Here is a 12840-nt window from a genome sequence, read left to right on the forward strand (position 1 = left end):
CATTCGATCACTCAATATGCGCGTTCACCAGTCATCGCAAACGCTAGTTGTCGAGTCATCGAGGGCTCCACTGCGCCCTTTAGAAGCCTCTTTATCGAGTGGGCATCCTATGCCGACTCGGCGCCCTTGGCAGCAACTTCTTCCCATACATTTTAGCATGTTACCTAGCAACAACAATCATTATTACATCGCCCTCAAAATAGTCAGAATGAATCAAGATAAATCAAGAAATATGTAATTAATTTTGAAGTTTAAATTCCTAAGCTAGATGTAAAATCGTGTGACTAAGACCTCGAAATTAATGTATTTCTGAAGTTTGATCATGTACACGAAAACTTGTCCATTATTAACTTGCTAGCTAAGCCTGAGCCAGTCACTTCATTTGAAATGAAAGCTAGCCAACAAGCTAGTGCAACACTAAATGCAATGCTCCTTCCATAAGCAAGCTTGCTAGTTAGCTAGCTACTGTAGTAACATTTTATCACAATGAACGAGTTTTAATGAAGCAGCAAACAACCTGCTCTGCCCCGAGACAGTACAGCAAAGAGTCTGCTGCGCTGTGCGTTTAGCTGACCCAACATTACAACGTAGCGATCGGTGCTTTGGAAACACGCTGAAGTACGGAAGGCTGCTGGGAACATGTCTACAACTTCATCAGCAAGCTGTCAAACTAATGTTAAGTGTCAAGCTACATGCTGTTTATCAGTGCAGTGCCCAACATCCTTAACTAGCGCTAGCTAAAATTCAATCCCTGTGTTTGTCAGTGAAGCTAGCTAGCAGCAGGCAGGCTACAACAAGCTAAAACCAGCTGATGAAACCACTGGCGACCGATATACTTGCACATATTTTGTGTAAGAGTAGAGAGATGTTGTTTTTACAACTTTGCGTCTGTGTCTGCTCCAAGTCCCCAGGACCCGTGTTTCATAGCAAGTGAGTCATGCGTACAAGACAGGTTGCGGAAGACAATGCTCGCGAATGGATTTAGAATGTTGGAATATTAATAAGTGGCAGTTGGGACATCGAGTGCACATCTTCTCAATGCTCATTTTGGCCAAAACACTTGCAGACTCGAGTGATCACTATCGAACACAACAGCAAGTGGCCACTTGATAAAGGGCTTAAGGGCCAAGTGTTTGGTTTGAGATTCAGCCCAGCTCTACTGTCCTGCACATCACATTGCATCACTCCCTCCTTCCGCCTGACACACAACAACACAGACCAAGGAAACAAGGTGTGTGTGTGAGAGAGTGTAGGTACGTGTGTCTTGTCCTCATAAGTCCCTTTCACACACACGTAAAACTCACTAAACACATGCACAATTGCACACACACACGAAACCCCTTCTCTTTATTTCTCTCTCGCCACACACACACTCACAACACACACACCTAATCACAGATGGGCGTGCAGCAGCACTGCTCCACAGAACACGGTCTCTCTCTTCACACCCTATCAGTACCTCCTCAGGCCTTTACTCAATACTATTGAGCGGCTCACACACACAAGGAAACGCAATTACTCTGAAATCTAAATAAGATACAGGACACACAAGAGCAAGTACTAAATTATAATTTTTTCAAAATCAAAAGAAGCCAATTCTCTCATATAGAACATCTATCTAGAAACACCTTTTGCCCCTCCCACACACACACACACACAATTAAATACTAGAAGAGGCTGCTGTGTGTATGTCAGTGTGTGTGCGTGCTCGCGTGTGTGTATGCAAGTGCGTGTGGATTCCCAGCCTAATTCCTCAGTTTAGTGGAGCGGTATGGCTGATCAATAGTGCTTGTGCTGTAGGGCCTGTGGGAGTGGGGGAGTGCTTGGACAGTGCTGGCCCTGCATATTCACGCCATTAACACTGAATAGAGCAGTACTCCATGGGGCTGCCGCTGATGGAGAATGACAGGGCCAATCGCCCACTAGTCCCCCAATGAGGCTAGAGCGCTCTTTCTACCACTATGCTATCTCCCCTCTCTCTCTCGCTATGCTATCTCTTTCTGCCTCTCTCGGTTCCTGTTAGCTGTTGGTCTCTCTCACATCCTCTATTACTCACTATATCCCTACCCCATCTTTCTCTTTCTTGCTCTACCTGGTCTCTGTGGCTCTCTCCCATTCTCTCAACACAAAACTTCCTGTAAAACACACACACCCACCCACAAATAATGCATAACTTCTTGGAACAGGTATTAAGCTCACACAGTCACAAGCACTCATACTGTATATTCTACCAGGAAAGCTCAAGCAAGTCAGCCCTGAGGGACTCTTCTCAGTAAAGCAGTAACACTTTATTCTCAGTTCTCTCTCTGGGTCTCTCTCTCTGGGTCTTGCTCAGTTTCTCTGTGTCTCCTTCTCCCTCCCTCCCTCCGTCTCTCTCCCTCCCTCGCAGTCTCAGTCTGTCTCTCCCCCTCAGTCTCAGTGTGTCGCTCCCCCTCAGTCGCTCCCCCTCAGTCGCTCCCCCTCAGTCTCTCGCACGCGCTCTCCGTCAGTCTCTCTCGCACTCAGTCAGTCAGTCTCTCACTCACTCAGTCAGTCAGTCTCTCACTCACTCAGTCAGTCAGTCTCTCACTCACTCAGTCAGTCAGTCTCTCACTCACTCAGTCAGTCAGTCTCTCACTCACTCAGTCAGTCAGTCTCTCACTCACTCAGTCAGTCAGTCTCTCACTCACTCAGTCAGTCAGTCTCTCACTCACTCAGTCAGTCAGTCTCTCACTCACTCAGTCAGTCAGTCTCTCACTCACTCAGTCAGTCAGTCTCTCACTCACTCAGTCAGTCTCTCACTCACTCACTCACTCAGTCAGTCTCTCTCTCTCGCACTCAGTCAGTCTCTCTCAGTGAGTCAGTCTCTCTCAGTCAGTCTCTCTCAGTCAGTCAGTCTCTCTCAGTCAGTCAGTCTCTCTCAGTCAGTCAGTCTCTCTCTCATTCAGTCAGTCAGTCAGTCACTCTCTCTCGCTCAGTCAGTCAGTCAGTCTCTCACTCACTCAGTCAGTCAGTCTCTCACTCACTCAGTCAGTCAGTCTCTCACTCACTCACTCAGTCAGTCAGTCTCTCACTCACTCAGTCAGTCAGTCTCTCTCACTCACTCACTCAGTCAGTCTCTCTCTCATTCAGTCAGTCAGTCAGTCAGTCTCTCACTCACTCACTCAGTCAGTCTCTCACTCACTCAGTCAGTCAGTCTCTCACTCACTCAGTCAGTCAGTCTCTCACTCACTCAGTCAGTCAGTCTCTCACTCACTCAGTCAGTCAGTCTCTCTCAGTCAGTCAGTCTCTCTCAGTCAGTCAGTCTCTCTCTCATTCAGTCAGTCAGTCAGTCAGTCTCTCACTCACTCAGTCAGTCAGTCTCTCACTCACTCAGTCAGTCAGTCTCTCACTCACTCAGTCAGTCAGTCTCTCACTCACTCAGTCAGTCAGTCTCTCACTCACTCAGTCAGTCAGTCTCTCACTCACTCAGTCAGTCAGTCTCTCACTCACTCAGTCAGTCAGTCTCTCTCTCTCGCACTCAGTCAGTCTCAGTCAGTCAGTCTCTCTCAGTCAGTCAGTCTCTCTCAGTCAGTCAGTCTCTCTCACTCACTCACTCAGTCAGTCTCTCTCTCATTCAGTCAGTCAGTCAGTCACTCTCTCTCGCTCAGTCAGTCAGTCAGTCTCTCTCTCGCTCAGTCAGTCAGTCTCTCTCTCTCGCTCAGTCAGTCAGTCAGTCTCTCGCTCAGTCAGTCAGTCAGTCAGTCAGTCAGTCTCTCGCTCAGTCAGTCAGTCAGTCAGTCTCTCGCTCAGTCAGTCAGTCAGTCAGTCAGTCTCTCTCTCGCTCAGTCAGTCAGTCAGTCTCTCTCTCTCTCTCGCTCAGTCAGTCAGTCTCTCTCTCTCGCTCAGTCAGTCAGTCTCTCTCTCTCTCGCTCAGTCAGTCTGTCAGTCAGTCTCTCTCTCGCTCAGTCAGTCTGTCAGTCAGTCTCTCTCTCGCTCAGTCAGTCTGTCAGTCAGTCTCTCTCTCGCTCAGTCTCTCTCTCGCTCAGTCTGTCAGTCTCTCTCTCGCTCGCTCAGTCTGTCAGTCAGTCAGTCTCTCGCTCGCTCAGTCTCTCTCTCGCTCAGTCTCTCTCAATTCAATTTCAATTTAAGGGGCTTTATTGGCATGGGAAAGATATATTTACATTGCCAAAGCAAGTGAAATAGATAATAAACAAAAGTGAAATAAACAATTAAAAAGGAACAGTAAATGTTCCAAAAGAATGTAAAATGTCATATTACGTCTATATATTAAGTGTTGTAATGATGTGAAAATAAATCAACTTAATATAGGTTGCATTTACAATGGTGTTTGTTCTTCACTGGTTAACCTATTCTTGCTGCTGTGATTGCACACTGTGGTATTTCACCCAATAGATATGGGAGTTTATCAAAATTCTATTTGTTTTCGAATTCTTTGTAGGTCTGTGTAATCTGAGCTCTCTCTCTCTCTCTCGCTCAGTCTCTCTCTCTCGCTCAGTCTCTCGCTCAGTCTCTCGCTCGCTCAGTCTCGCTCAGTCTCTCTCTCTCGCTCATTCTCTCGCTCCGTCTCTCTCTCTCTCTCTCTCGCTCAGTCTGTCTCTCTCTCTCGCTCAGTCTGTCTCTCTCTCTCTCTCTCGCTCAGTCTGTCTCTCTCTCTCGCAGTCTGTCTCTCTCTCTCTCTCTCTCTCGCTCAGTCTCTCTCTCTCTCTCTCTCTCTCGCTCAGTCAGTCTCTCTCTCTCTCTCTCGCTCAGTCAGTCTCTCTCGCTCAGTCAGTCTCTCTCTCTCTCGCTCAGTCTGTCTCTCTCTCTCGCAGTCTGTCTCTCTCTCTCTCTCTCGCTCAGTCTCTCTCTCTCTCTCTCTCTCTCTCGCTCCGTCTCTCTCTCTCTCTCTCTCGCTCAGTCTGTCTCTCTCTCTCGCTCAGTCAGTCTCTCTCTCTCTCGCTCAGTCAGTCTCTCTCTCTCGCTCAGTCAGTCTCTCTCTCTCTCTCTCGCTCAGTCAGTCTCTCTCTCTCTCTCTCTCGCTCAGTCAGTCTCTCTCTCTCTCTCTCGCTCAGTCAGTCTCTCTCGCTCAGTCAGTCTCTCTCTCTCTCGCTCAGTCAGTCTCTCTCTCGCTCAGTCAGTCTCTCTCTCTCTCTCGCTCAGTCAGTCTCTCTCTCTCTCTCTCTCTCTCTCTCGCTCAGTCAGTCTCTCTCTCCCTCTCGCTCAGTCTGTCTCTCTCCCTCTCGCTCAGTCTGTCTCTCTCTCTCTCGCTCAGTCAGTCTCTCTCTCTCTCTCTCGCTCAGTCAGTCTCTCTCTCTCTCTCTCTCGCTCAGTCAGTCTCTCTCTCTCTCTCTCGCTCAGTCAGTCTCTCTCTCTCTCTCTCGCTCAGTCAGTCTCTCTCTCTCTCTCGCTCAGTCAGTCTCTCTCTCTCTCTCTCGCTCAGTCAGTCTCTCTCTCTCTCTCGCTCAGTCAGTCTCTCTCTCTCTCTCGCTCAGTCAGTCTCTCTCTCTCTCTCGCTCAGTCAGTCTCTCTCTCTCTCTCGCTCAGTCAGTCTCTCTCTCTCTCTCGCTCAGTCAGTCTCTCTCTCTCTCGCTCAGTCAGTCTCTCTCTCTCTCGCTCAGTCAGTCTCTCTCTCTCTCGCTCAGTCAGTCTCTCTCTCTCTCGCTCAGTCAGTCTCTCTCTCTCTCGCTCAGTCAGTCTCTCTCTCTCTCGCTCAGTCAGTCTCTCTCTCTCTCTCGCTCAGTCAGTCTCTCTCTCTCTCTCGCTCAGTCAGTCTCTCTCTCTCTCGCTCAGTCAGTCTCTCTCTCTCTCGCTCAGTCAGTCTCTCTCTCTCTCGCTCAGTCAGTCTCTCTCTCTCTCGCTCAGTCAGTCTCTCTCTCTCTCGCTCAGTCAGTCTCTCTCTCTCTCGCTCAGTCAGTCTCTCTCTCGCTCAGTCAGTCTCTCTCTCGCTCAGTCAGTCTCTCTCTCTCTCTCGCTCAGTCAGTCTCTCTCTCTCACTCAGTCAGTCTCTCTCTCTCTCGCTCAGTCTCTCTCTCTCTCTCGCTCAGTCTCTCTCGCTCAGTCTCTCTCTCTCTCTCGCTCAGTCTCTCTCTCTCTCGCTCAGTCTCTCTCTCTCTCTCGCTCAGTCTCTCTCTCTCTCTCGCTCAGTCTCTCTCTCTCTCTCGCTCAGTCTCTCTCTCTCAGTCTCTCAGTCTCTCTCGCTCAGTCTCTCTCTCTCTCTCGCTCAGTCAGTCTCTCTCTCTCTCTCTCGCTCAGTCAGTCTCTCTCTCTCTCGCTCAGTCAGTCTCTCTCTCTCTCGCTCAGTCAGTCTCTCTCTCTCTCGCTCAGTCAGTCTCTCTCTCTCTCGCTCAGTCAGTCTCTCTCTCGCTCAGTCAGTCTCTCTCTCTCAGTCAGTCTCTCTCTCTCTCTCTCGCTCAGTCAGTCTCTCTCTCTCTCGCTCAGTCTCTCTCTCTCTCGCTCAGTCTCTCTCTCTCTCGCTCAGTCTCTCTCTCTCGCTCAGTCTCTCTCTCTCGCTCAGTCTCTCTCTCTCTCTCGCTCAGTCTCTCTCTCTCTCTCGCTCAGTCTCTCTCTCTCTCTCGCTCAGTCTCTCTCTCTCTCTCGCTCAGTCTCTCTCGCTCAGTCAGTCTCTCTCTCTCTCTCGCTCAGTCAGTCTCTCTCTCTCTCTCGCTCAGTCAGTCTCTCTCTCTCTCTCGCTCAGTCAGTCTCTCTCTCTCTCTCGCTCAGTCAGTCTCTCTCTCTCTCTCGCTCAGTCAGTCTCTCTCTCTCTCTCGCTCAGTCAGTCTCTCTCTCTCTCGCTCAGTCAGTCTCTCTCTCTCTCGCTCAGTCAGTCTCTCTCTCTCTCGCTCAGTCAGTCTCTCTCTCTCTCTCGCTCAGTCAGTCTCTCTCTCTCTCGCTCAGTCTCTCTCTCTCTCGCTCAGTCTCTCTCTCTCTCGCTCAGTCTCTCTCTCTCGCTCAGTCTCTCTCTCTCGCTCAGTCTCTCTCTCTCTCGCTCAGTCTCTCTCTCTCTCTCGCTCAGTCTCTCTCTCTCTCTCGCTCAGTCTCTCTCTCTCTCTCGCTCAGTCTCTCTCTCTCTCTCGCTCAGTCTCTCTCTCTCTCTCGCTCAGTCTCTCTCTCGCTCAGTCTCTCTCTCTCGCTCAGTCTCTCTCTCTCGCTCAGTCTCTCTCTCTCGCTCAGTCTCTCTCTCTCGCTCAGTCTCTCTCTCGCTCAGTCTCTCGCTCAGTCTCTCGCTCAGTCTCTCGCTCAGTCTCTCGCTCAGTCTCTCGCTCAGTCTCTCGCTCAGTCTCTCGCTCAGTCTCTCGCTCAGTCTCTCGCTCAGTCTCTCGCTCAGTCTCTCTCAGTCTCTGTGGACTATTTGCACAAAGACAAGATGGGCTGTGAAAGTTGACGGCAGACACCAGTCGCTCTCTCCGCTATGGCCATCTGAGCACTGGCTGTGAGGATGAGCCAGAATATCTACTCCTGCGTCAGAGCACTCACAGCGCCCACTGCCTTAACACTGGCCCGAGGGTGTGTGTGGGTGTGTGCGTGTGAACTGCCCACGTGCCACATCCTCAACATAGCAATTCACTACAGTCATCAATATTACAAATGCTGTCTTGTTGAACACAATTACTATCTGAGGACAGTGCAGTACATGACTCATCCTATCCATAAAATGGTTTCACCCACTTCCCTTCACAATGTAAGAAAGTTGTCTGCCTCAAACATGATTACATGTTGTTGATGAAATGTCTCCAACAGCCAGACAGAATTGCTTGAGGTCAAAAACAGAACATTTCTGCTCGGCTATTACCACAAGAACAAAGTCCCCTGCCCCTCATTTGTTTCCACCCTCCATACATCATTCACTATTTTCTTCTCTCGTTCCCTCACTCACTTTACATAAATCCTCCCCCTCTTTTCTTTCTTACCTTCACAGCTGCTGTGGCCCTCCTCGTAACCCGCTGAACAGCTGCACTTCCCGATGGGCACCAGCCACTCCCCCTCGGCGCTGCAGTGCATCCTGGGAGGACTGTCCATGTCCACCTCAGAGTTGTTGACGCAGGCTCCCCTGACTTCCACCAGTGTAGCGAACGCTGCCTCGGCAACCGTATCGGAAAACACAGCCAGGTTCTGCACCGTGGCCAGGCAGCGCTTGTAGTACACCCGCACCGCCACCAGGGCCACGCACGCCCCCACGTCCTGGAACGCCAAGTGGAACCCTTTCCGGTTCAGGTGCCCGATCTCCCGCACTTCCGTGTTGAGCTTCATCTTCCTCTCGCCCAGGTCTCCCTGCGTGAAGCTCTCGTCGGCCGCGATGGTGTCGATCTTGGAGTAGCGGTCCTCGCGGGCCACCCGGCCCAGGTCTTTGTCCGACTCGGCGTAGAGCAAGTTAAAGGTCTCCTTGCAGGTGCCCGCCACGCCTGGGATGCTGTTGCAGTCACGCAGCGTGAACTGCAGCTCCACGAAGATGCGCTGGCCACCGCGCCGCGCTACCCAGCCCGTCTGCAGCCAGTTGTTCTGTAGCGCTGGCTCCATCACATTACACACCTGGTAGGTCCTGATGGGCTTGTACTTCTCATCCACGCCACTGATCTCCTCCCACTGGAGAGAAGGTGAGGAAAGGGAGAGGGATGAGAGAGGAAAATACATATTTAGTGAGAGAGAGAGACAGAGAGAGTAATGGTAGTGGGTGTGACAGAGAGATATTGGAAGAAGGGAAGAGGGAGATACAACAATGGGAGTTGTGGGTCAACTGTATAATCCAGACAGTGGGTAAATATCATGTATGGGTTTGTGTCTGCAGAGACTGGTACTAGGGTTCTGTACTAGTGAAGTAAGACAAAATGAGCCTCCACTCTCCACAGACAAAACCACACATGATATTGAGGAGTAAATTAGCCTCCAGAGTGTGTGTGTGTGTGTGGGTGTCTGTATGTGTATGTGTGTGTCTGTTTGTGTGTGCCTCCCTCTCCCCACAACAGAGAGACAAGACAACAGAGAGAAATAAACTACAGTGGCAGGCCTCCACAGAGACTATAGAGCTGTAAGCAGCTCACAGCTGCCCACTGACACTATGGGGAGGGAAAATGCAAATGGCTGCCACGTCCAGAATTAACTGGGTAAATAAAGAACAGATTGCAGGAGACGTGCCCACATGGCCATCATCATTTTGGACTGCAGGTAAAACTGACTCACCATGCGTGCTGAATGAGCAAAGCTGCATCTCTGCTAAACGCCCTAGTGGGACTGCATTAGCTAGCCAAACAACTGAACATGTTGAAATCTATTATTGAAAATGTGATTGTGTATTGTTTAATTGACATCACAAGGGCCAGGAGATTTTCCTGGTTAGGTCACATGGTCACGAAAAACTCCTGGTTATACCCATTCATCCTAACTAGGGGCTAGGGAATGTATTAGTTAAGCTTCCCATAGTAGGAGTGCTGATCTAGGATCAGTTTTGCCTTTTGAATCATAATGAATAAGAGGTGAGATGCTTTGTGAACCTGGGCCTGTGCGGAAGCGCTAGGCTCCTCACACCACGCATGTGCCCTCTGCCTCCCGCCATTTTGGGCACATTCATTGTTTCATTGTGCACATACAAATACATAGCCTGTACGTCACGGTGAGTTGTAGGAAACATATGAAGTGTTCAATTCGTTTCGGTAATGAAATATTATGATTAAGTCTGACTTATTCCAATTTACCAATGTAAGGATGGATATGGAGATTGCTTTTTACATTGAAGAACCAGTTCATTGGTTATAATTGACAATTTGGTAATGGTATGGTCCTGGGTGCTGCTAAGTCTATGTGGTGACACAGACTCAACATGTATGTATGTATGTGTGTGTGTGTGTGTGTGTGTGTGTGTGTGTCAGTGGAACTGTATCCATCCATTGACTAAATCTAGCTTCCACAAGTTGACTTTTGTTTATAGCAGCAACATTGGATTGGGGTAGTTTATTTAAGCCTATGTCTTGTGGTTTGGTGACAGACAAGTATGAAAGACTGCTGCACTGCAATGACTTCAACATGTATCCTCTGCAGTCTGGCTGAAGTATGAACTGGACAAGTCCATTCATCTCCACTTCAAAACTTGAAGCCGCATCGATTCATAAAATATTTATCATGCTCATAAAAGAGCATGATAAATCATCCAGTCTTATAGTTCAGTGACAAAACTTATGAGTGGAAGATAAATGATAGAAAGTGACTTCAAAAACCACTTCATCTTTAGTGATTCTTCAGTTCTTATAAACGTCCCGCCACTGGCTATTAATTATCATCCACTCACTCATAAGTTAGCGTGTGGTTTTTACAAGCCAAATCGATAGCGGAGAGGACAATTTATGTAGCGGTGTGTCTGACGGTGGGTGGAGTGACATCCTGTCCAGGATTAGGCCATCGATTAGTGTGTGGTGATGAGCTCTCCTCTGTTTTGTTCAGGGAGGGAGAGCGAGCGGTAGGATGGGTGGCTGGGGAGGGGGAGGGGAGAGGGGCAGAGAGGTGGGACAGCTGTCCACTCACAGTCCATTTGGGCAGAATGCTCCCTGGAACTATGCCTACTGAGGGGACCTGTCTCAGAGTTAGAAGCAAGCTGGACTACTCCATGGCACAAAGGGAGTGTAGATCAGAGCTAGGCGGTATGGACAAGAATCTATATCGCCATAAATTGATGCGATAGCGATAAATTACTAGTTTGATGGTTGTAGCCATCAATTGTCCCATTAACAATCACCAATATTAGCAAAGTTATTTCATGTTAAACTTCACATTTCTCTAGTACAGGCTCCTTATCGTAATGAACGATATCAGCTAAATGCCTGCAATAAGTGATCGGTATGGTCAGTGTCGATCATTTCCGGTTTATCGTCCCAGCTGTAGTGTAGATGTACACCGACAAACAGACACACACCTTTTCAGATATGCATGGACACATACTGTACATTCAAACACGCACAAACTCACAGAAATACACACAAACGTATATTGAAAGTATACAACAGGCTGGCACACTCACTCCATTGGAGGGGTACGACGTCCAACCGAGCTCTGCCTGAGTTTCTTTAGAGTTCAGCAGGACCACTGAAAGAAAGAGTGGAAAAGAAAGGGGGAGAATAGCATTAGGTCAGTTGAAAAATAGTACTCAAATGTTGTTGTTACATCTTGTCAGTCTGCATCAAACACCCACTCATCATCTCATAGTTTCGTTACATTAGACATTTCAGTCAGTAAGTAGACACTCTTATCCAGAGCGACACAGATGCATTCCTATTAAGATAGCTAGGTGAGACAATCCCATATAATAATAATAATAATAATAATAATAATAATAATAATAATAAGCCATTTAGCAGACGCTTTTATCCAATGCGACTTACAGTCATGCGTGCATACATGTTTTTTTTTGTTGTGTATGGGTGGTCCCGGGGATCGAACCCACTACCTTGGCGTTACAAGCACCGTGCTCTACCAGCTGAGCTACAGAGGACCATATCACAGTCATTGTAAGCTGACAAGGTGAAAATCTGTCGATGTGCCCTTGAGCAAGGCACTTAACCTTAATTTGTTCCAGGGGCGTCGTACTACTATGGCTGACCCTGTAAAACAATACATTTCATTGTACCTATCCAGTGTATGTGACAATAAAACATTTATTTTCTAAATTTTTCCTCAATAAAGTAGTTCAGCTTAGTTACTAGTCTCGTAGTCTTGATTACATGCATTACATCACCAGTGGTATTGCTGGGCGGTATACTGTATTATACTATATACCGGTATTGATGCACGAACAGGTTTGGGTTTTTACTTTACCTTCTATAACAGTATTTGAATGTTTAGTTTGGTAAATGTGATACGGCGTGTGTTACGTCCATTTTTATAGTTTACTCCGCTACTTAAGTCATCCACTCTCTCTCTCCATGTCACTTTCCACACAGACCTAGCCCCACCCCGTCACTCAAGGAGCACATTTGTTGTTGCTCGACCACGAGACACTTCCTTTCAGTCTACATGGTCAATGCAGCACATGCAACAATGTTGATGACTACGATGCTGTTTCCACTTTGCTTCTTAATATAAATCCACAACCGTTCTATAATTACACATTTAGTTTGAGTTTCTTACATCTGCAAACAGCTAGTTTGTCTTTTCTTAGCAAGTATCTCTATTTGCACATCTATCATTCCAGTGTTAATATGAAATTGTAACTATTTTGCACTATGGCCTATTTATTGCCTTACCTCCATAACTTACTACATTCGCACACACTGTATATATATTTTCTGTTGTATTTTTGACTTTATGTTTTGTTTACCCCATATGTAACTCTGTGTTGTTATTTTTAAATCGCACTGCTTTGCTTTATCTTGGCCAGGTCGCAGTTGTAAATGAGAACTTGTTCTCAACTGGCTTACCTGGTTAAATAAAGGTGAAATAAAAAAGAAAAAGTTGTGGCTAAGTCATGTTAGCCGCTAATGCTAATTGCTAGTTAGCTGGCTAGCTAATACATAAAATGAGTCAGAACAAACGTAGCTATACAGCCTGATACCAGTGATGGTGTAGGCCTAAATCAATTATGTTTGTGCAATAATATATTCTAAAGCAAAGAGGAATAGGTGACGCATGAATATGTTAGCTACATGAAGTAGCTAAGAGAAAACATTTAATATAGCCAAAGATTATAGGGTCCCCTAGGAACACTGACCAACACTTTGTTTCCTACCTTGTCACAATAACTCCTCCCTGGCATTTTCATTCAAACACTGTATTCAAAGTGCCCACTCTTATCTTCTAATAATTAGAATAATCAATCTTTTTTGCCATGATTCCAAATGTTTTGATCTAAAATCGCAAGTCAAATCGCAGTTGCAACATTTGGTTAAAAATAAGTCCTAG

General features: G+C 47.4%; 1 protein-coding gene across 1 annotated transcript in view; it reads right to left on the reverse strand.

The window, feature by feature from the left end:
- The window catches only part of LOC311110003 (ephrin type-A receptor 7-like), a gene marked incomplete at both ends in the record, with an annotated part of 174100 nt that overhangs the window by 124611 nt on the left and 36649 nt on the right, over positions 1-12840 (reverse strand). Inside the window, 2 exons of the mRNA XM_084152959.1 lie at positions 7869-8541; positions 10964-11028. Of these exons, the coding sequence (XP_084009085.1) occupies positions 7869-8541; positions 10964-11028 (738 nt within the window). The remainder of the gene's footprint in view (positions 1-7868; positions 8542-10963; positions 11029-12840) is intronic.

This window comes from Coregonus lavaretus, assembly GCF_964263955.1.
Source record: "Coregonus lavaretus genome assembly, chromosome: 3".
NCBI lineage: Eukaryota > Metazoa > Chordata > Actinopteri > Salmoniformes > Salmonidae > Coregonus > Coregonus lavaretus.